Source organism: Sceloporus occidentalis, unplaced genomic scaffold (assembly GCF_023333645.1).
Source record: "Sceloporus occidentalis isolate IW3139 unplaced genomic scaffold, rSceOcc1.0.p SCAF_35, whole genome shotgun sequence".
Classification (NCBI taxonomy): Eukaryota; Metazoa; Chordata; class Lepidosauria; order Squamata; family Phrynosomatidae; genus Sceloporus; species Sceloporus occidentalis.
The window spans coordinates 9,866,061-9,891,480 of record NW_028317015.1 but is presented as its reverse complement, the minus strand read 5'-3'; the positions used below and the strand labels follow the sequence as shown (position 1 = coordinate 9,891,480).

Below are 25,420 nucleotides of genomic sequence, written 5' to 3'. Positions count from 1 at the left end.
TTTAAAAGTAATATCAGGAAATATTACTTTACTGAAATGGTAGTGGATACACAGAATAACCTTCCAGCAGAAACGCTGGAGATTAATACAGTTTATGTAAGCAATGGATAGGCAGAAGGCTACGCTAGATATAAGATAAGGCCAGGGACTAAGGAAGGTATTTGGAGGTTGGACAGACTAGATGGGCTGAATGGTTCTTATCTGCAGTCACTTTCTATGTCTTTTTTTTATATCCCCTTACCAATTTAAGTGCAGTAAGATGCACTGGAGTCCATGCAAAATAACAGTGGTATATTATGGGGCACTTAAAATAAATAAACCAAATTACCTGGTTAGCATTTAGGCTTAAAGGATGGGGGGACACTTTCAAGGAAATGTAACAAGAAAGGACAGAAATGTCCCCTGAAAAAGAAACATCTGGTCACCCTAACTTTACAGAATTATGCAAGCTAGGCGGAGGTCATGTCCCTGGCATAGGGCTTCATTCCCTAAATAATAAGTTATAAGTAAGTTCATCTCACCATATTCTATATTGCATGAAGAACAAACTCAGCAGAACATTGGTTGGTGCTACATACAATACATAAATAATGTGATGAGATGGAATTTTTCATTAGCTCAAGGCTCAATAAATATTAGGATGTGTGCACACTTCTAGCAGCTAAATTATGAATTGTTTGGACCAGATCAGAATATTAACACAAATTACATTTACATTTGAGGGGAAAAAAGCTGTATTTGTTTTTGGCTGCAAAAAAACTTATCTTTTTGTTTAGCAACCTGGCTTTCAGTCTCCTTCTAAGCAAGACAAAGATGGATAGAGATCTATTTGAAATCTCTCTGTTAGCTTTTGTATCACTGAGCCTCCTAAGATGAGGGAAAACCTTTTATTAACTGTTTTTGTCTCTCTGATATCCCATGCAATGATTACACTGTGATCAAGAAGCAGGACTCCATAACCCTCCATTGCTGGTCACAGTACCTATGATTAGCCAACAGAGAGAGTAATCTACGACCCCAGCAGGGTCTGCCAGACCCTCATTGGCCTCTACTCCCCTGTTACGTTTTCCTGTCAGGGGACAGCATTGACACCTGTTGGAAGAGAATGTCCATTTGCATAATCGGGCATTCAAACAGATGGCAGTAAATGTTAGACCAAGCCTGTCATCAGGATGCCAGCAATTATGCTCATGCTGACAGTGGACAGCCCAGGCTGTTCTTACACCAGAGGAATGCTAAAGTTGGTCACATGACTCTGGCAGTAGGGCAGCAGAAGAGCAGCACCTCACGTGGAGAGTGTGAGAGGAAGTAAAAACAGGGCTCTTAATGAGGTAAGGGGGAAGGGGAGATGTGTAAGCTCCAGTGATGATGGGAGGGAGTGAGAGTGTGTGCATCTCCACAGATCAGTCTGCATCTCCTTGTTGTGGAACTGCTCTGAAGAGGCCAGAATAATGCAATGAAGAGCTTCCAGTGACGTCCTCAACCCTGATTGGAGGGTCGGGGTAAAGGATGATACAGGAACCTTCACTATTTTGCCCTACGATAAGCCTGTATAAACTTCTGCCAAAATGGCAGAGCTTCTGGTGACGTCCTCTCCCCTGATCCTGTCCTTTTTGGACACTAGATCATATTAGATTGCAGTGATTCATTAGTATTACAAGATTTCTCAAGGGCTGCCCCTATCTTCTGGAATGCCCTCCCCCAGCTTATCCATATCTCCCTCTGCCTTCGGCCCTTCATAAATTCCCTCAAGACCCACTTGAGGATCAGGGGGAGAGAAAAAAAAATCTGAAGCTTTGTTCGCCAGGAGGTTATGTCCTCAGAGATGCGAATGAAGAAAGAAGAGGGAAAAGAAAGAATAGAGAAAAGAGAAGATAGAAGAGAAGAGAAAGAAGAACAAGAAGATGCAGAGCAAGATGATGCGAGACACAGACGCGGAAGTGGTCGGCAGAGAAGGCAGGGAGACATTCTGAGAACATGAGAAAATAAATGAAAGAAAATGAAATCTGAGAGAGTTAACGTGAGTATCAACAAATTTTGTTGCTGAAATAAAAAATGACCCCCAATTTTCTTACGAAGCGAACCGACAGGAAACGGAACTCAATGAGTAAAATAAGAACCGAAAATTTGCCTTTTTATGTATCCAAAACTATAGCGTTTATTTAAAATACAAATAATACAATAAATATGAGACACATTTGTAATTAAAAACATTGATTGGCATCCACAGGAGTTCTTCAACGTAAGTATGTATATACTGGTTACATATAACTAAAACATAAATATATAACAATATATATGGTTTATAAAAATATATAAACAAACATAAATATGTAATATATATAAAAATGCATTTAGCCAATGGCAATAAAAAAACCTCAAATATATTATTTTTCAATCATTTCCATGCAACTTGCAAACACATTAAACATAAAATGTAAAATGAAATGATATTTCCATAAAATTATTGCATTTTGTAAAATTTGTTATAAACTGCTTCTATGGTCATAAAAGAGATTGTAATAGCATTAAAAAAATGGTGTTGATATTGGATTGAGCTAATCATATTATCTTCTCAGTCAGACCCCCTCCAAAAAATTGAATCATTTAAATAGTTTTATGTAAAAAGTGTTGCATTCTTATGCTCGATCTCTTATGGTTTCAAGGGGTAGCACATTGTATCCAGTGATGAGGGAAGCAGACCTGCTGTCCTCTGCCCTAGGCAGTGTTCCTTGGCGCAGTTATGGAATATATCACATCGTGATCAGTTGTGCAGTTACGGAAAAGGCTACATTCTTGAGTTGCACGCTGTGTGATTGAGCTGCAGTTGGCGGGGGCATGTCCTCCACTAGATTGTAAGCTCCTTTGAGCAGGGCCATCCTTACCTGTTGTTTCTGTAAGTCATATTGTTATGTTACATACTACTTGTTATGTCCTGTCTACCCATTGCACAGCGCTACAAAATTTGATGGCGCTATATAAAACAATAAATAATAATAACACTGCCCGATGGCATGTCCTCATTGGTGGAGATCCTGACAATTCTGCAGAAGAGGTGTTACTGACAATCTTGATCTGCAGGAGGTGGTGGAGGTCACTATATAAACTCACCCTTCCTTCTATGCTCGAGTATTGCTAAGCTGTGATGTTTGCCTCTATATAGTCACAATTCGCTCTGTGTCCTTGCTACAGCTCCAGACTGTGGGACCCTGAGATTTTGCCCCTTCACCCTGAGACCTTGAGATTAGGGAAAAAACTTGGGGTCAAACCCTGAGAGTATGTTATCACCACACTAGAATATAAAACTGACTAGAGTGCCAGCATCAAGTGTTTCTTGCTATTTTTTTTAAGAATATGTGGCTCCAATTTCTTACTAAAAAAAAATATTCCTTAAAAACAGAGATGGTATTTTGTTTAAAAAGAAATTAGATATGTAATCCATGCTTCAATATTAATGGACACATTTATTGTATTTTGTTACTTACCTGCCACCACGCAAGAGAGGGAGACCCCCCCTCTCCTCTTTGCCGCAACAACAACCGCCACAGAGGCGGGGGAGACCCCCCTCCACCGTACCACTAACACCACAACAACAGCCGCCATTGAGAAAAGGGAGACCCCCTCCACCGCGTGACTACTGCTACAGCAGCAGCGGCTATGAAGGAGAGGGAGACCCCCCTCCTCCTCTTGTCCACCGCTGCAGTCTGCTGAAGAGCCGGGCAGGAGAGGAAGACCTCCTTCTGTGCGGCAACCTGTTTCTGCCTTTATGATGGGAGATTATGCCGCTCTCAAGATGGACGCAAATCCTGACACCGGAAGTGATGTTTGTACTGTTTTGGCGGCAAATTTGAACATGCACTTCCGGTTGCTGCTTAAACACCTCAGTTTGGAGTATCCTTGCCTTCTGATGGTCGTCTATGCCTAGTGCTAGTTCCTCAGAGTGCGTTTGATATTTAGTCCTTTGTGTTTGACCTCGGCTTTGCTTCTCGACCACGTGTATTCTCTAGCATCCTGATCTTGGCGTGTGTACACGTTTATCCTGTTTTCCGGAATCCTGACCTTGGCTTGTTGAACGTTACCGTACCCTTGAGTCCTACCTGACGTCGGTGTGCTGTTGCGTGAAATATTTGATCAAATATCAAACTTTTGGTTATTTATTAAAAAGGGCAGTTATTTATTAGAAAGGGCAGATTTAAGAACTATAACAATGCCATCCCGAAAAAGAAAAAATATATACTTGGCCAGTTTTGCAAAATTCATCAGTATTTGTAAAATCATTAATATATTGTGGGTTACCATTGGCCAATAACACTATTAAGTAGGTAGTGATAAAAAATATGAGGAATGTGTCTTCCACTTGAATACTGTTCTGCTTATGAACTGGTGTGTACAAATAATGCATAATTATTACCTATTGTATTTTGCCCATAAGTTATGTTTACTTATCTGTAAGTAGTCTTACTGGGTATCTTTTTTGATGTAATTAAATCCTACCTTCTCTTAAATTCTGTGAGCTGAATTGGACGCTCTGGATTTCAGCATAGGGGAGGAAACTGGCATTCTGAGTGAGAGTGCCCTGTGTATTTTAGGTTGCTTAACCCCTTCGTGACAATGGTTTATTTTATTTTTTGTACGGTGCTCGTGTTAAGCTGTAATTTTCTTCTTTCCCGTTTACTGAACCCACCAGTTATATATTGTGTTTTTCAGGACATGAAGGGCTTTTTTTTTTATTTCATTATTTTGATTGTATCATATAATTTACTATAAAAAAAAGTATAAAACATGGGGAAAAATTTAGAATTTACTTAAAAAATCTTTTAGTCATCTATAAAAACGAATGAAAAAAACTGCTAAATAGATTCTACTGTTTGTCGTGAGTTTAGAAATACCCTATGTTTTTATGTTTTTTTATCTTCTGCACGTTAGGGGGCAATAAGTACAAGTAGTGTTTTGCTTTTTCACAACCATTTTTTTTTAATCTGGTAATTCTGCCCCATGTGCTATTTTGGGTATCTTTGAAGCCAGTCAATGCAATTTACCCCATCAAACCTTCTATTTTTGAAGACTAGACATCCCAGGTATTTCATATGCTAGTAGTTTAACTCTTTCCATGCACTAATTTGACCACCAGTCTTTGTCAAACCTTGTATGAAGTTACAGGTTCTGGTATAGGTCACTGTCACACAACACCCCAATATGTATTCAGTAACATCTCCTGAGTAGAGTGATATCACCCATGCATGGGTTCACCTGGCTGTTTGGGGACAAAAAGGCCACATTTGGGGCACATGAATTTTTCAATGTTGAACTTTGAGATTTGGTGATCCCGTGCCCATGACCTATTTGGTACATCTTTGAGCCTGGCCAATTCATTATGCTCAATAAAATCATATATTTTTGAAAACTAGACACCCCGGGGTATTTCAAATGCTGGCATTTGTAATGCATTTTAATTTTATGACTCCTGAGCCCAGTCACAACAGGGTTAATTAGCTAAGTATATAGCTTGTAACTTAGGCAACAGATGTCAACATATACAGATCGCTGTGCCGAATAGATAAGGAAACTCACAAGCACATAAGAACAACATGGCGAAGGACCTCTGTTTAGGGTGCCTGGCCAGCACCATAAGTTAGAGGGCCAGCCTGCGTCACAGAAAAGAAGCCACCTAGAGTTAACACCACAACGTAAAGACACTTGTCCCTGGAAGATTCTGGAAAGTCCCCACAACGGCTAATAAAAACCCACGGCTGCAACCACAAACTTTGAAACCTCACCTGTGGTGTTTGCAAGAGCGTGCACGGGCAGCCCAGGACGGATCCAGGGATTCTTGCATCCAAGACAAGTGGCTCTTCGAAAAGACTGTTCTGAGGGGTTTCCCAGTCCCTGTTGAGTTGCGAGTTAATCAGCTAGACGAGTGATAACTACTTGGCTTGGTGATGTATTACTGTTTTGACATTTTACACTATAGTATTGATTGTACTAATATTGATTGATTGCTTAACTCCTTTTACACACACAAGTTTGCATACACAACTATTTTCTATCTCTTGTAGTAAGAGTTCTATATTAATATTTTGCTTGATCAAATTGCTGTGTGTTGTGCTGTCATTCCGTATCCTCATTGATTGGGCAAAACAGTATTTTAACTCTTTCCATGCACATATTTTACCACCAGCCTTTGTGTAAATTTGCAGTATTATTTTTTGTGTGTATTTTTCCTGAAACTGAAACTGTGCACACACAAAATAACACTGTAGACTTACACCCTACACACACTCGCTTATTCTAGCACCCCACACAATCTAGCATTGTATACAAACACAAATAAAGTTTAATAAAAGTTCAGGCGCTACACAAACAAAAATTATATATACGTATAAAGTAAGTGAAAATTAAAATATATTATAACAGGTGCTGCAAACACTTAAGTATTACCCCTTTCTACCAAAGTACAAAAAAAAAATTCAATAGTGTTGCGCAAAAACATTTATGCCAATTTAGAAGGCAAAATATAAAGTGATTATATATAATATAATGTGACACAAACAAAATGTATAAAAAATATATATTAAAGAAACAATACTTATATTTTTCGTTTCTGTGTTCTGTCTCTTTTTTTTCAATTTCTCAGTTGTGGTTTTTCTCACAGTGTTTCAATGTATACAAGAAAAAAAAAAGGAAAAATAACATAGTGTTTTCCATAAAGGCAATAAATTTGTATCAAATATTTCGAATGCGGTAACCCACTCACATTGATGAGAGCATTATAGTTTGCTCTGACTTTCTGGGCGTAAAATGAGCGGTTCCACCCGCCAAAGAAATTATATGGGCTTCCGAAACTCCTTCCCGTAGAAAGCAATCGGTCCACACGATAACGCTGCAAGGCGAAAACCAATTGTCGGTCCACACAATATCACCACGGAACGAAGCAAAGAGGCAAAAAATAAGGTGTACAGATATTTAATTCGTTTACAAAAAAAGTGCGGTATGCTCACATTTAAGGTCTCTTTGTCGGGTCTCTCTCTCTCCAAACGGACAACTTCCGAATGTAACAAAATAATAATGAAAAACAGCACGCAAACGCGTTTCGCCTTAATCAGGCTTTCTCAATGCTGTGCCGGCTTTCTCCCTTCATCCTCTTAAATACTTCCTTCTGTGTGGTTAGTTAATTGGCTCTGATCTCATTCAAGTTGTGTGTGGTATCAATTAACTCAATTAAATCATTATCAGTTGCAACATTGTATCCAAAGAGTTGTTACAAATGTGTGTGGTATCAATTAACTTAATTGGATCATTATCAGTTGCAACATTGTATCCAAAACCTTGTTACAAAATAGAACATTGCGAGGGTATAACCCGTATTAACCCTAAATTGTACAGAATGTACACGCAATTAAATACATACATGCACTTTACATATATATAAAAAAATATTTTTAACACCTATTTTAATCACAAAGATAACATATATATTAATTGAAAAACAGACTTTAATTAGAAATGTATAATCAATTATGTAGTAAAGTGCATGACAAATATTTTTGATCTGTATATTATATATAGATCAGAAACTAAAACATTAAAAACAATATACAAAAAATATTAAATCGTAACATGATATATTTTAAATGTTACATACATATACTGTATCAAATGTACAAATAAGAGAAGTCATACAGTTTACATTTCAGTTAAAAAACATTTATCTACATACGTTTTAAGAGATATACATATTAGGTTAAGACAATTTTATATACAGAGAATAAACAAATACACAATGCATGAAGATGGATGTGCAGACATAAAGATATATATAAATATCCATAAAAATATATATAAAATATATATAAAAAAATATATAAAAAATATATGAAAAAATATATAAATATACAAAAAATATATACAAAATATAAAAATAAAAATACACTATATAAAAATATGTATAAAAATATATATATGTATACAAAATACTTGTGTATTTGTATGTACAAAAAATACATGTCACAGTCTGCATATATGTAGACTAATTTAAAAGGATATGGAGCTATAGATTCCACCTGAAGAAAAAGAAAAAAATATGTGTGTAAATGAAACACAACAATTTTTTAATCTAAAAAATTAAATAAATCAAAATCCTGGTTTAATCCTTTAGGGTCTAAGGTTTTGAGATCAAAAACCCATTTCATCTCTGTTTGTCCTGTTTTCTTTATATAGTCTCCTCCTCTCCAATCTCTAGTTACAATCTGAATTCCCATATACATAAGATTTTTTGGGTCACCATCATGATATTTAGCAAAGTGTAATGGTACAGAGTGGTTAGCTTTTTTAGTTTTAATAGCTCTAACACGTTCATCTAGCCTCTTGTGTAATAGACGAATAGTCCTTCCAATATATTGTAAACCACAAGGGCATTGTAATAAGTAAATTATCCCTTTAGTGTGGCATGTTATTAATTGTTTAATTTCGTAAGATCGCTTTGTAACATTTGATTTAAAACTTGTAACTACATCATTGCTTTTAGAGCCTGTGTCTCGGCATGTGGTACAATAACCACATTTAAAAAAACCTTTTTGTTTATTCAGAAAGTGTTCATTATGATTATTAGATTGTTGTGATCGAGTAAAACTTGATGTTAAATCACAGCCTAAATTTGGTGCACCGCTAAATATAATTTTCGGATTTATTGGTAAAATTTGTTTTAAGTCATTATCTTGAAGTAAAAGAGGCCAGTGGTGAGTTATTATTTTCTTTAGATCTTTATGACATTTGTGGAAATTTAACAAGGTTTTGGATACAATGTTGCAACTGATAATGATCCAATTAAGTTAATTGATACCACACACATTTGTAACAACTCTTTGGATACAATGTTGCAACTGATAATTCAATTGAGTTAATTGATACCACACACAACCTGAATGAGATAAGAGCCAATTAACTAACCACACGGAAGGAAGTATTTAAGAGGATGAAGGGAGAAAGCCGGCACACCATTCAGAAAGCCTGATTAAGGCGAAACGCGTCTGCATGCCGGTTTTCGTTATTTTGTTACATTCGGAAGTTGTCCGCTTGGAGAGAGAGACCCGACAAAGAGACCTTAAATGTGAGTATGCCGCACTTTTTTTTTGTAAACGAATTAAATATCTGTACACCTTATTTTTTGTATCTTTGCTTCGTTCCGTGGTGATATCGTGTGAACCGACAATTGGTTTTCGCCTTGCGGCGTTACCGTGTGGACCGATTGCTTTCTACGGGAAGGAGTTTCGGAAGCCCATATAATTTTTTTGGCGGGTGGAACCGCTCATTTTACGCCCAGAAAGTCAGAGCAAACTATAATGCTCTCATCAATGTGAGTGGGTTACCGCATTCGAAATATTTGATACAAATTTATTGCCTTTATGGAAAACACTATGTTATTTTTCCTTTTTTTTTTCTTGTATACATTGAAACACTGGGAGAAAAACCACAACTGAGAAATTGAAAAAAAAGAGACAGAACACAGAAACGAAAAATATAAGTATTGTTTCTTTAATATATATTTTTTATACATTTTGTTTGTGTCACATTATATTATATATAATCACTTTATATTTTGCCTTCTAAATTGGCATAAATATTTTTGCACAACACTATTGAATTTTTATTTTGTATACAAACACACATACACACTTGCCCTTATGCAAACATACTGGCTCACATTTGCCTTTGCAGCCACATGCTTACTAGCTGCCCTTGGACACACAAACACACTCTTTCCCCTTTCTCATTACCTCTCCCCTATTATTTTATCTCTCTTTTTTCTCCTTATCTATACTACTCTTTATCTATACCTACCTATCTCTTTATCTCACCATCTCTCTTATTTATCATTATTCCTTCCCTTTCTGTTTCTCACCTTTATATTTATTGTTTCTCCTTTTTATATGTCTCCCTTTATGCCCATCTCTTAACTTTCTCCCTCCCTTTTTTCCTTCTTCAATCTTGTGGTGAGAGCATGTGGTCTGTTACTTAAGACCTCTACTTCAGTGCTCCCTTCAGTGTTGATCTGAGGGGACAGACCTCATGCTCCCTTTGGTTCGGGCCGGTTAGAGGGAAATCCATGCTCTCCCCAACTGGCCCTGCTCCTCTGGCAGCCAGTACGCCGCAGATACCTACAACTGCTGATTTTCCAGGACATGTCCTGGGACAGTTAAAGTATATTTGGGACAGGTGTAGGTGGGCACCATACTCCTACCCCAGTTTAGGAATGAAAATGCTTAGTAGAAATATTGGGGTTGGAACAGTTTTTCAAATTACTTGCATTAATCTCCTGTCACATCCAAGCGTTGAGGATTGATTTCATCCCAGCAAGTAATACACATCTCACAAGTCTTTGGTATGCATGTGTGCATCTACTTTTGTTTGTCTAATAACTGCCTGTATTAGTGGCTGATAAATTGTTTTCCCCTTCCTGAAATGTCATCTGTGCAGCTAGATTGTTTACCCAAAATGTATTTAACGGGTACTTTATGTGCTGAGTATTACATTATTGCTAATGACCGAAAATCTAATTCATATGGTGAAGTTATGTTCAAATTTAACCCCTTCGTGACAAAGGCTGATTCTATTTTTTGTACCCTTCGTGACAATGGCTGTTTTATCGTTTCTGCGGTGTTTGTGTTTAGCTGTAGTTTTCTCTTAACCCATTTACTAAACCCACACAAGTTATATATTGTTTTTTTCAGGACAAGAAGGGCTTTCTTCAGACACCATAATTTTTTTCATATGATGTAATTTCCTATAATAAAAATAATAAAATATGACGAAAAATTGAAAAAATAAACACATTTTCTCACTTTTATTTGAAAAATCTTTTATTCATCATAAAAAACTACTGAAAAAACCTGCTAAATAGATTCTACTATTTGTCCCGAGTTTAGAAATACCCAATGTTTTTATGTTTTTTTGCTTTCTTCTACACGTTATGGGGCAATAAGTACAAGTAGAGTTTTGCTAATTCAAAACCATTTTTCTCTGAATCTGGTAATTCTGTCTCTATGTGGTATTTGGGGCATCTTTGAAGCCAGCAAATTAAATTTACCCCACCAAACCATATATTTTTGAAAACTAGACACCCCAGGGTATTTTAGATGCTGATAGTTTAACCCTTTCCATGCACAAATCCTACCACCAACCCTTGTCAAAGTTTGTGATAGTAATTGTTTTTGGTGTTTTTTTCACATACTTTGTACTTCAGGTGTGAAATTACAGCTCCTGGTATATGTTGCTGTCACACAACACCCCGATATGTGTTCAGCAACATCTCCTGAGTACATTGATACCCCACATGCATGGGTTTGTCAGATTGTTTGGGGGCAAAAGGGCCACATTTGGAACATGAGCAATTCAAATTCAGTAGGAATTTTACATCTGGGTAAAGAAAAATGCTTGTACCCAACTATCAGTAGGGACAGGTTACAAGAAAGCCTGGCCTATCTCCAAGAAGGGATTTGATCTAGCACCTTAAGTGGTCCCTCATGCCACGGAATGGACACAGGGTTCACTTGACAGTGCAAATAAAAACGCTTAAAAATGGAGGAGCAAATAAAAGCTAAAAAACTGTAAATGTAACAAAAAAAAAAAAAAATACAAAAATGGAGCAGGAACAAAAAAAAATCAAAAATGGGAAACTGTGTGATACAGCTTGAAGCAGTCACCGACACAGAGTGCAGGTTTTCCAGGGCAATCTGGACAGTAAAATGTGGTGTCCTTTCTTTGCCCCCTGCTGTAGCATACCCTGCATCTCTTTTGGGGATTCTGCTTCTTTGCTGTAGGGGGGATTTTAAAAATAAAATGGGTAGCCCCAATTCTGTTGGTTCCCATCACTACTTGGGGACCAGGTGCATCACGGTACAAGATACCTGAAATTACTTCGAGCTGAAACTGCAAAAAAGACAGCTTCAGCCCAGTGTCTGCTTTTTTGTGCAGCAAAAAAGCGTTATAGGTTGCAATTTGCATTAGGTAAATTGCAACCTTCTTGTACCAGGCCTTTGTCTTCCTCATAATGAGGTAGGGCTGTAGGAGTTGATCTGACAGATCAACTCCACCCATGTGCTTGTTATAGGCCCTGATGCACACTGGCTTTGTAGTGACCCCAGCTCTGCCACGGACAGAAACCTCCACGGTTCTTTCATCGTGGATGGTGCTCAGCATGCACACCTCTTTTCTGTCCCTGAACTTCAATGCCAAAAGCTCCTCTTGGCGTAGAGCTGAGGTCTCCCCCTTTCCTAGCCGGGTTCGTACCAGGTGTTGTGGGAAACCCAAGCGGTTCTTTTTTATAGTACCGCAAGCTACCGTATCGAAACAATACAGCAGCTTGAACAAAGGGACGCTTGTATAGAAGTTATCTACATACAAGTGGTAGCCTTTGTTCATAAGGGGGAATATTAGGTCCCAAACAATCTTGGCACTGGTGCCCAGATGGTCTGGGCAACCTGGAGGGTCAAGGTAGCTATCCTTACCCTCGTATACCCGGAAGGCATGAGTATATCCTGTCTCGCTCTCGCAGAGCTTATACACCTTCACTCCATACCTAGAGCGCTTGGAAGGAATATACTGCTTGAATCCCAACCTTCCTTTATATTTCATCAGGGATTCATCCACACAGATATCCCTTCCAGGTGTATAAACCTCTGGAAACCTGGCAGCGAGATGGGTAATCAGGGGGCGGATTTTGTAGAGCCTATCAAACTGGGGGTGCTCCTTAGGGGGGCACAGGCTGTTGTCGCTAAAGTGCATGAAACGAAGAATCATTTCATACCTTTGCCTAGTTATAGTTTGGGCATAAATGGGGGTACTAAAGATGGGGCTGGTGCTCCAGTAGGAGCGGATGGAGGGCTTTTTTATAATGCCCATTAACATTGTGAGTGCCCAGAATTTAAGAAATTCTGGCACGTCAATGGGAGTCCATGGCTGTTTTGCCCAAAAAGAATTAGGGCTAGCAGCACGGTGCTGCTGGGCATAAATGTTTGTTTGTGTGACAATGTCTCCCAAGACATCGTCTCCCAAAAAAACCTGCACAAATTGCAGTGGAGTGAATCCTGTAACATCAATATTGATGCCAGGAATTCCAGAAAAAGGAGGGATAGCTGGCTTGTACCTATTAGGCGCTACCCATGCCTCTGGTGCACTGCCACGACTACGTGTGGCAGGCGTCCTAACAGCCACAGATACATCACTAGATGTATCTGTGAACTGACCAACGTCAAAATCTGACGCTGTATCAGTGGCCTCAGAATCTGTGGCCAAAAAGGCATACGCCTCCTCAGCCGTATACCGCTGCATGGTAACAATTGCAGCAAAAATAGTGGGGAAGGAAAGGGTTAATGGCTATAATAAAAACTAAAAAAAACCACTAAAAAAAGTAAAAAAAAATGTAAAAAAAAAAAAAAACCCAAAAACAATTGCCACTATGCAAGATCACTGTTTATGCAGTGATCAATGGCAATGAAGGGGTTAATATTATATGGGTGGCTCTTATAAGAGCCTTTGGATCAATATATATATATTTTTTTATTAGAGAATACCTGAAATACCAGAAAACACACCGATCTGTCTCTCTCCCTCACTAGAAACAAGTGAAGGAGGGAGGCAGATCCAATACTGATCAAAGGCAATGTTTAGAAAACATTGCCTTTGATTTAGCAAATCATGATCACTCTTATGAGTGATCTGACCACTAGGGGTGTTATTCACTGGATGTCCATGACATCCAGCAACACCCCCCCCCGATGATGACAGCAGGCTCCGCCCCCCGGCTTCATGGGCGCCGCCATCTTGAAACACCGCGTGTGTTTCGAAGACGCCGGCACCGGGAAGGTAAGTTGAGCATTTAGGAAGCGATCGCGAGTCGCTTCCTTTGCTAAACAGGTGTTGCAAAGATGCCTCGATACTGAGGCATCTTAGCAACACCAGCTAAGCAAAGGAAGCGACTCGCGATCGCTTCCTAAACCCGTTTTTCGGCGGCGGGCGCCGCCATGTTTGAAAGACTTGCAGTCTTTCAAACATGTTTTTTTATTTGCTCCTAGGAGCGATCGGGGGGGGCCGGGAATGTTTTTTTTGGTGTTGCTCAATGCCTCGATGTCGAGGCATTAGAGCAACACCGTTTGAGTGAAAAAATCGATCACGGATCGATTTTTTCACCCGTTTAAAGACGTGCCGGTCCTGGCACGTCAATTGTCATAATCGTCACGATTTTCTGTGACGTGCCCGGACCGGCAATTGTCATCAAGGGGTTAATCTGAATTATAAATACATTTTAAAATTTTCTCCTTGTATTTTTAGGGTATTTAGATTCAATGACTCTTTTGCAAGTTAGTTGCTTGTAGTTTTCATGTAGTTAAATGTTACATAAATTATTCATTCAATCCAACAAAATATCTAAATTGCTATACTGCATCAATATTCAGTGTAAAGAACTTTTACTATTACATTATGTCAATTAATTTTAAGTTGAGCATAATTGTGGTACCTAATAATAAAAGTATAATATTATACATGTTTGTAAGTTACCAATGCTCTTGGTCTGATATAATTATTGAAGCTGATATATATACTTCTATTAAAATAAATAATGCATGATGTCCTCATTAACCCCTTAATGACAAAGCCCGTACATGTACGGGCTCAAAATGCATTGTTTTCAATGGGTATAGGGACCACCCATTGTCCTTAAGGGGTTAATATCCACTACTCTCCTATCACAACCAGTCTCATACTGAACACAATGAATGGTTTGCCATTAAAAAATCTTTGCAAACCATCAAGCTCTGATTACATCTCACGAAAACACATGACGTTTCTTCCTAGTAACACTACATCCAATAGCAAACTATGTGACATGTCATTTTGTGTATGTGAATCTGACATTTGGCCTCTGCTGACCTTATACCATTAAATCATAAGAATTTCCATATACTGCCTATTACAGCTCTGATACAGATTTCCTTAAATTAATCAAAAACCTAATCTGTCCTAAAAGCTGTAATAATGATACCAAAATGTGGCATCTTTTAACCCAATTAAGGCCAGAAAACATGAATATTAGAACTCATTTATTTGTTTCATACACATGATAGCTGAGTGCCCATTTCTAATGTTTTGCGGGCCCCCTTGCAAATGCAGAATCATCCCATGTGCATTTCCCATCCCCAGATACTAGGTTTTCAGGAGATGAATTCTGTCTGTGCCCAGATGATGTATTTATCACCACTCATCTTCAATGCATGCATAGAAAATGTTCCCATAGATTTCAATAGCAATGCTTTACTGAAATGATTAACTGCTTCAATTATTGGCACAAACAAAGGACAACTGAGGGGGTATTTTAGCAAGTGCAACTCCTCCTAAAGGTAATGATGAAGGTTTTTAAGTAGGTACTTACAAAATTAAGGTGCCTACAAAATGTTTTAACGTTGCATTTAACAATGTTTGGAGCTTAAATGGGCAAATGACCTGTTTCCCTGCGGCAATACAACATCAGCCGAATCCCTGCAACCAGGAACTTCAAAAAAAGGCTGGAATGCACAAATAATGTATCTGTGTTGAAAAGTAGTGAGCTTACCCCACACAAGAGCTTCAAAAGAGTGTAAACATGTAATAAAATATATTTCTGCTAAGAAAAGACTGGGGTTGATTCCTAACTATAATGCACATTAGATCAGAAACTCCAGCATTGTTTGGGGTCTTCTCACATCATTCCAGAAAAGGAAGCTGTTTCTTCAAAATGGACTTGAAGAAACTCTGCCAAAGCATCTGACTTCTGATCCTGTCAAAACCCAGACAAGGAGGTCAGGGAGGAGCCTCGCTGCAGGGAATACAGTCGAGTCTGTCTCTACTCCTCGATGTATAACTGAATGGTACTAGACAGGACAGGATGGTTGGTACAGACAGGGCTGGATGGTACAGACAGGACTGGGCTAAGACTGGGCCAGGACTGAGATTTTGTCAGATAGGAGCCCTCAGACAGGCTACCTGGCTGGAAATACAAATGGAAGAGGGTAGGTAGCAAAGCTGCATCAGGAAGAAATGACACGAGACACTGGAACCCTTCCCCCAGCTTGTTGAGCCCCCAGGTTAGTGGTTGCAGGTCCTGCTAGATAAAAGACACAACTAGCAGCAACAGATCAGGGTCACAACATTCACACAATGAAAAGGCCCCATTTGCAGAAAGTAGTAGCTACTTATAGGGCAGGATTGCAAAAGAAATGGTTGTTAATAGGGATGCACCAATACCATTTTTGGAGACCGAGTACAAGTAGCAATACTTTTTGTCAAGTACTCACCGATACCGATTACCGATACTTTTTTTTAATGCCATGTGATATATTTTCACATGTCTGGCAGCTGTGATGACCTCCCATGCAAAACGGAGCGACACTGACACTCTGGGATCAGCCAGTGAATCAGCATTGGTATAGGAGCTGGGTGACAAGCGAGCGCCACTTGACTGACACTGACTGCGGCAACGTACGCTCGCTCAGTGATCAGGGCCGGACTGGGAATGAAAAGCAGCTCTGGAAACATTTGGAGACCAGCCCTATATAGTTTATCTCGCGGTTGAGCTCTTATACCCACACGCACCCCTAATACTAACCCGAGTCACACTATTTGCCATACAAATAACTATAAAACATTATTTTTATCACATTATTTGTATTAAAATGCCAGAAAGCAAAAGTGTTAAAAGGCCCCAATACATTAGACATAATAGAATCAAAACATTTGCTACTGCAAAAAAATTTTTATGAAAAAGTTCAATTTTATTCGGTAGAAAAAACCGTGATCACATTATTCTTCACTATATTCTTGTAAGAAACTTTTATTTCTTTATTAATTCATGTAAACAATTTTTTCATATTTAATAAAAGCTATGATTGAGAAATGTTTGTTTTTTGTTTTTATTTCCTTTTATTTGCCAACCTGCCCCCCCCAGTTATGCACATCTGCCCCAAGGCTTACCACTCTGCCCCCAAAAATGCCTTATACCCCCTATATGCCATTCTGTCTCCCTGATATGCGTTATACCCTCCTATATGCCACTCTGCCCAATGATATGCCTTTTAACCCCTTATATGCCACTCTGCCTCCAGAAATGCCTTATATCCCTATATGCCACTCTGCCTCCAGAAATCCCTTATATCCCTCTGGCATATAGGGGATTAAAAGGCATATATTGGGTCAGATTGGCACATAGGGGGGTATAAGGCATTTCTGTATCACATGTCTTTTGATATGTTAACGAGGGCACAGCTACAGTGATTCATTATGCCTGTTGAATGCAATATCTTAGTTCAGTTACTCTCTGCCCATCATCCTGCATGGATGGGCAACCGGTGGTATGCTGGGTTATGTTGGATCTTTACGTTGCAGGTTAGTCTTGGAAAGTGTTGCACTGTATGTTGGGCTGTCACTCACTTATTGTATGTTAGTGTGTTTTTGTCTCTTATTAAATATCTGTTAAAGTAGACAAACCTTTGTATTATATTTTTATATTTGGTTTAACACCACAACCCATGTAGGTGTAAAAATACTATGTGTATGGCTCGACCCTTGCGATAAGCTAGGAGAGAAGGTTTTCTGGTAATAGCAGTTACATTGCTGTTTATTTTCAGGTTGACCATCATGACTTAGCTGTTTCTGTCAAGCAAAAACCCTTATCGAAAACAGACCAAAGGGTCTGGGCGGCAGCAAACCATTCAACCAAATAAGCACATACAAAGGTCAACAAAAAGGCTCACTACATGAACAAGCATGTGCAGTTGGACTCTTTATTGAAAACACAACAAGGCACAAAATACTCTCCACACCTGTACTGTTGCAATGGCAATCCATGTCCAAGAGCAACTCAGTGAGATTCCTTAAGAGGTGCCAGACTCGATAGTACTCACACACACAGAGGACTGAAAAACGCAAACCAGAATGTTGCAGAAGATGCATTAAAGCATGACATGGCAGGGGCACCACAAATAGATTCCATAATGAGATAGATAGATAGATAGATAGATAGATAGATAGATAGATAATATTCAATACGTAATATTCTGGTTCCAGTCTGTAGGCTGCTCTGTACCAAGATATTACTGTTTAAGAAGTCAAAATCCATTGCTAGAAAGGCTATCTGTCTGTTGTCTCAGTGGTACTGAGCTTCCAGCCACCTAAGTAATATGAAATAGCTAAGCCGATGTAAAAGGGTTTCTTTTTGATGTGCGGTATTATTCTGTTTTGTAGCTTATAACAGCAATAATAAATTCATTGCCATGATGGTAATATGTCCCCACAGGATCCTTCTGATGTTCACAACATTAAAGCAAGGGCCTCTGAAAGACACCAGCTTTGTTCACTGAAATCACTTCTGCTATTCCCAGCTGCTACCAAATCCTCTTTATCAGATATATATCATATCCTTTTACCGCACATCAAACTTTCACATTCTATCTCATTTTAGCTTCAGAGAGATTCAGCTATAAGAAATCAACTCTAAAAATAACTTGTTACAACTCTATACAGCTTCTAAAACAGTCTTCTAAAGAGCTAAAGTATTCTGTGCTGTATTTGCATATATATATATATATACATATACAATATACATAGAATTAGGTAATGCAAAACAGAGTAGGAGGAAGAGTATGTTGCTCTGATGTGTAATAACTCTAAATAAATAATTTGATAACAAAAAGAAAAAGCATAAGTGAACCACAGCTGTCCTTCAAGACATTACAAGTTACTGGAGAAATTTATCAGAGCAATATTACCATTAGCCAGAGTTTGTTATGCTGAGTTTCACTAAGAGCCTTTCCAGATAACGGACAGGACCATGCAGGGATGCCCCTTATCTCCTTTAATATTTGTACTAGCCCTGGAGCCTCTTACCCTATTGAAAAAATAATCTTTGCGTATTTCGAATGCTAAAATAACATCTATGAGCTCACATGAGTGGGTCACAGGACATACACCAGGGACTGGTCTTCAGCTTTTCACATTAGATTTGAGATTAACTGGATAGGAGGAGCTGGACCATGCACAAGCGCAGAAACTTATATGAGTGTGGAAGACTCTTACATGCTTCTTAGAGGGCAGCATAACTTACAGTCATCAGATGTTTTTGTTTATTTGAGAGTTAATGACAATGATGATGCATTTCTAAAAGTTATAAGACGTTTTTTGCAACAGGCCTCGCCACACAAGCATACATTCATGAAAAACTGTGAAAAAGGTTGTCCATATAGACAGGGTTGATTGAGAGAGGGCTACCAAGTGTGTTTTTTGCTACTCAGTGTGTTTCTGTGTATAACCTGGCTTGGCTTGCTTCCCTTCTGGTTCCTGACTACTGACTTTGACTCTGACTTCACTGATTACGGTACTCCTGACCCTAGCTCATCTAATTACATCATACCTCTGGCTAGTGACCCCGGCTGGTCTCTTGGATAACGATTTTGGATCACGATATATATATATATATATACTGTGTATGTGATTGGCTTGTTGGATGAATTTGAACAATATGAGTATCATGTTCACTGGGACTCTAACATGGTTGGAAGCCATAATAAACCGTGGAATGTGTGGTTGTTATATGGACAATGGCTGGAGGAGCCAGATGAATGGGGTGTGCCTGAGTTGGGATGCATATTAAAAGAAAAAAATAGCTTTTATGGTGTGAATTTTATATCTTACCCAGGCTGTTCTCTTTGTCTGTAAAATGATAACCTCTCTTTTTAATCACCTATTTTTACTGGTTCACTGTTTAAAAAGAACATGGCATTGCACGTGTACACAAATGACACACCAAGTTCAGAGGATGGTGGGGTGGGTACAACATCAAAGTGAGGCTGGATGCATCCGTTGGTGCAAGGCAACTGTTCTGTTATAGTGACTATGTTTCTCCTCTTGTGTTTTGTTTTCCTCCCACATCTGTACTTAATAAACACACATAAAAAACCAAGGAGGTAATGAAATATATTTCTTTAAATGTATATTTGTGTAAATTTAAGCCAAAAAACATCCTTTGTGTTCCTATCCTTTCAAAGATTGATGTTTTCCATTAACCTACCAGTGATTTAATAGCTTCTATTTATCAGTGTACAAGTCATTTATCCGCACAGCATTACCATTTATACATTTAAATGGTTTATAAAAGGAATGAAAGTTAAAATATTAAAATATGTGGAAAAAATACTTCAAAGAATCTGCTTTATAACATGATTAAATGTGTTAGAGATATTGAGGTTTGTGAGTTTGCATACCAAACAGGCTTAATGCCAATATATAAAGATAATGCTATGTAAGTGTTACTTACCTGCCCCTGGCTCCCACGTTGCCGCCTCGGAGGAGAGGGAGACCCCCCTCCAACACACGACCACCGGAGCCGCCACGGAGAAGAGGGAGACCCCCCTCCAACGCACGACCCCTGGAGCCGCCACGGAGGAGAGGGAGACCCCCCTCCAACGCACGGACACCGGAGCCGCCACGGAGGAGAGGGAGACCCCCCTCCAACGCACGGCTACCACCGCTGCAGCCTCCTCGCAGGAGAGGGAGGCCGCCCTCCAACGCGGTGCCGCTTCCGCCGTCATCTGCAGGATTGCCGCGCAGGTGAGGCAGACCTCCTGGAACACGGCGTCCGGCACTCGCGCGCCCTCTAGTGGTGAACTCCCAGACTGCAGGCATTTATGAGGGGAGATTGCGCCACACTCATCATGGTGGCGATTCCCGGACATTGGTGGTGACGTCATGAGGTTTGGCGGGAGATTTGAACTTCCTCTGCGGTTCCTATTTAAACCTCCTCAGTTCTGTCTGACTTTGCCTTCTGTTGGTTGTCTATGCCTTGTGCTAGTACCCAGATAGCGTTTTCTGATTCCGTATTCCTGTGTATGATCCCGGCTTGTCTGACTTCGTTGATTTCCTGATTCCTGACCTCGGCTACGTTTACGTTTATCCTGTTTTCCTGAATCCTGACCTCGGCTCCGTTATATGACCATCCTGCTCTCCGGAAACCTGACCTCGGCTTGTTTGACCTGTTCTGTCCTGGAGTCCTACCTGACCACAGTGTCTCCTAACTACTTGTACGTGACAGTAAGTCCAAAAAAATTAATCCATACTTTTTAAGGCAAATCACTAAGCTCTAAATCAAATTTCTCCAAAAAATTATAGTTCTTACAACGAGCACTATATATATATATATATATATATAATGTCAAAAAATCAGAGTATTGCAGAGTATGCGGTGATACCTTTTTTATTGGACTAACATAATATTTAAAAGACAAGCTTTCGAGAGTTATCCTCCCTTCATCAGGTCCGAAGCAATACTAATCAACATGATAGAGGTTACAACTTAAAACAAGTGATGATATAAGATATTATGTTAGTCCAATAAAAAAGGTATCACCGCATACTCTGCAATACTCTGATTTTTTGACATTGTGTATATTGTGTATATATATATGTTGTGAGACTGTGAACCCCAGGGAGTTGATTGACATGGCATCTGGGTACAGCTGCTATGCAGATCATACATATGGGTCCCTGGGGTGGAGCAGATTCCAGAGATTCCAGAGATATGGGGCAGCCCAAGTGAAATTTTGTAGATGGGAAAAGGAAGAGATGATAAGTGAGGAGGGCCTTATCTCATGGGAAGAATGTAAGGATTGAGTAGGGGAGTATTTGCTTATGTGAGTGCAGAAGTGTATGTAGAAGCAGTGTTATGGAGGCCCTTTTATGTTAGTACCAGGATTTAAAATTTTATTCTAAAGGTAATAGGGAGCCGGGGGAGGATTTCACAGAGTGGGGAAGCAGAAGAGTGGCGTGCAAGGAAGATAAGGCTAGCAGCAGCATTTAGAACAAACTGCAGAGAAGAGAGTTGAGACGGTGGAATGCCAACTACAAGAGTGTTGCAGTAGTCAAGATGGGAAATGATAAGTGAATGAACAAGAGTTTTTGTGGATTCTTGGGTGAGGAATGGGCAGATGCGACTGAATGTGAGGGATGAAGGAGAGGCTTGAGTAAAGGATGGCCCCAATGTATCGACCTGGTAAGTAGGAGAGATAGTCATGTTGTTAATGGTGATAGAGAATTCAGGTAGTTAGAGTTGTGACATCCATTAAGAAATAGCACACAAGCAGTTGGTAATACAGGACATGAGAGACGAAGAAAGATCAGGAGAAGACGGGTAGATTTGGGTATCATCCGCAAATAGATTATACTGTGGGGGAAATGAGTTGATTAGTCTGCCAAGAGATGAAGCATAAAGAGAGAACAGCAGAGGGCTAAGGACTGAACCTTGGGGGACACCAACCAAAAGTGGAAAGGGTGATGATGTCTTGCCAGAGAAGCTGACAGAGATGAAACGTTTAGACAGATACGAGAAGATCCAGGAGAGAGTAAAATATCCCCCATGCAACAAGCGGAACCTAAAATCGTTCCGTTCCCTTGGACATATAAGTCCTATGGAGAATAATCATGTGAGATGATACAAGTAAAAGAGAAAAATTCTCACTGAAATAGCAAGTAAATAGTGCAAGTAAAATAAAAATGTGTAAGTTTAAAAATTACATAGTACCATACCATAAGAAACTATAATAGACAAAATTTGGTAGAGGCAGATAATTTTGTAGACTGCAAAGAAATATCATACATGCAATGAGTAGAACACAGGACATAATGAGATTTCATAAATGCAAGGAACATAAGTCCATAGAAAAAATATTATGCTTGATTTCATCGAGTGTCCAAAAATAGGGAAAAAGAAACATATTAATTTAGTCCCATGAGGGTATTAAGAGTCTTAATCCAAAAAGTCTTGCGTTGGATCAATAACTTGGCTCTGTCACCTCCTCTTCACAAGGGGGGGACCATATCAATGGCTACAAAGCGTAAAGAATTCAAGTGGTGTTTCTCGCTCAAAAAATGTTTAGCCACTGGCTTATCAGTTGTACCATCACGGAACGCTGTATTGATAGCTGACCAGTGTCCCCGGATCCTGTCCCGTATTGTCAAGTCTGTTTTTCCGATATAACAGAGGCCACATGGGCATTGTGATTTTATATACAACAAACTCGAATTTACAGGTGATATGATGATTAATGTCAAACTGCTTATTTGTATGTGGATATTGAAATGATTTAGTTTGAATCATGTGGCTCCAGGTAACGCAGCCACCACATTTATAGCATCCTTTTCGAGTCAGAAGTTTAGCCAACCAGTTAAGTTTCATAACAGCGAATAGGATCAGAGGAAACTACAATGTCTCTAATGCTTCTGCCTTTCGAATAGCTCATTTTCGGTCGCTTTTTGAATGATTAAGGAAGGGTTATATAGTTTGTTACCAGATTCCAGTTGGTTCTAATGCCATCAGAGATATCCTTTGAAGCCATGGTGTATCGCATATTATACATCAATCTGTCAGGGCTTCTTTCTCCGATGTTTTGAGTAGAGATATTGTCCTGGCCCATCTGATGTCATCAGAATGGGCGTGGGAAGTGCATTCATTTGGTCAACGGTCTCCAGAAATGACTGTTTGGTGCCCTTCCAAATTATTAGGCAATCATCGATGTAGCGTTTGTACAATAAGGCTTGGTCACCCAAGATGTTCATTAAGTAGTCTTCTTCAAAGCGGTGCATATATGCATTGGCAAAAGAGGGTGCCATAGATGCCCCCATAGCCGTTCCAGTGCGTTGTACGTAGAATTTATGTTCAAATTTGAAGTAGTTCAAAGAAAGAGTAAGATGTAGAAGTTCCAACAAAAACTCGACTGGCGGACCCTTATAAAGTGGATTATTGGTGATAAATTGCTTGACAGCTTGAATGCCTAAGTCATGGGGAATCACTGTGTATAGACTGGTAACGTCCAACGTCACCAGTTGAATTTCATGTGTTTTTAAGTATTTTAAGTATTTGTTTTAATGCTTGGCTATCATGCAAGTGACTCCTGGTGTTCTGGATCGCATCTTGTAGATGGTAATCTATCAATTTGCCCAATGGCTCAAGAAGTCCACCTTTTGCAGATACTATGGGTTGGCCTGGTGGCTTATGTGCATTCGTGTGGAGTTTTGATAACGTATACAATACTGGAATACGTGGAAACTCTTGAATCAGAAAACTGGCTTCATCTGGAGTCAAATAACCAGCTTCTTGCCCTCGCTGTATCACTATTTTAATCATAGCTGAAAATTTCTAAGTTGGGTTATATGTAAGTGTCTCATATGTTTCTGGATTTGAGAGTTGACTTATAACTTTATCTCTGTAGTCCACGTAGTTAGGACCGCTATCCCACCACCCTTGTCGTCGGGGCGAATCACAATCTCCGGATTGAACCCTCTGGAATGTGGTGAGAGAGATATTGTGCTTCTAAGTTTAAACGGATAACTCAAAATATCAGTCATAGTTTTTTTCTTATGAAAAAATTATTTCAGTCGTAGTTGTCGTCCAAATTTATACTGTTCAACCTGCCAGTCAAATTTCTTAATATAGTTAGTAGGTATAAAGTTCAAACCGTATGACAGCACTTCACGTTCACTTATAGAAAGGGAGCCATTAGAAAGATTAAAGACAGGAATTATCTCATTATGGATGGTTTCGTCTTTATTGGTTGGTTGCCTTTTTTGCCCTCTCCTAGGTTTCCGTCTGGAGGTTCTCCTAGGGTATCTTGGCATGTTTTTCTTGGACTCTTTATATATCCCGGTCTTTCGCCTAAAAAAGAGGCTGAAGTGGTTGTGGTATTTTCTAATCCACGACAAGCTTGGTTCGTCTTATTCGTACTATCCGTGTCTGAGGCTGAGGTCGAATCGATAGAACTTTGATCTAGTGTGAATTGGTTTGGTCTCCTGATTTTATATGGATATTGGCGGAATCTTCGAGCTGGTGGTAGATTCTCCATTTTATTACCTAACCAGCGATATACTCTGTGTCTATCATAATCTTCATTCACTTTGGAAAGCTTCTGTCTTTTAAACCTTAATAGATCACTGCGATAGGAATCCAGTTGTTGTTGTAAAGTAGTTACGGTGGTTGCATTAAATTTGGTAATAATATTCATTTGTGCGGTCTCAAAGTCTGAGAGCTGTTTGCGAACTTGATGTAATTCCTCTTGTACATCCTCCATGATGATTACCATCAGATCTAGGGAACATTTGTTAAGTAATGCTATCCATTTTCTACATACCTCGGGTTTATGTCGTCCGAGTGTGGGAATATTATGGATCCGAAATCCCCTTGGAAGCCTCTTTGCTCAATAGTAATCGGACAAAAATAGACCGTGCATATCCAGATCTATTTCTCTCATTTTTAGTCTGTTTAGCTCCTGTGATACATCTTGTTCTGTAGTTGTGGAAGGGTAATCCATATTAGTAGTCTGCCATAATACCCTGTTCTTCAGTAATTAAT

General features: G+C 39.2%; 1 protein-coding gene and 1 non-coding gene across 2 annotated transcripts in view; both read right to left on the bottom strand.

Moving 5' to 3' along the window:
• The window catches only part of LOC149298082 (glutamate receptor ionotropic, kainate 4-like), a 168,076-nt gene extending 142,937 nt beyond the window's left edge, over positions 1 to 25,139 (bottom strand). Inside the window, exon 1 of the mRNA XM_089487973.1 lies at positions 24,923 to 25,139. Within this exon, the coding sequence (XP_089344099.1) occupies positions 24,923 to 25,139 (217 nt within the window). The remainder of the gene's footprint in view (positions 1 to 24,922) is intronic.
• On the bottom strand, positions 11,429 to 11,558 carry LOC149298083 (small nucleolar RNA SNORA35). The gene has a single exon (XR_016272465.1). It is a non-coding gene; the product is annotated as a small nucleolar RNA SNORA35 (small nucleolar RNA).
• Positions 25,140 to 25,420: the final 281 nt, after the last annotated feature.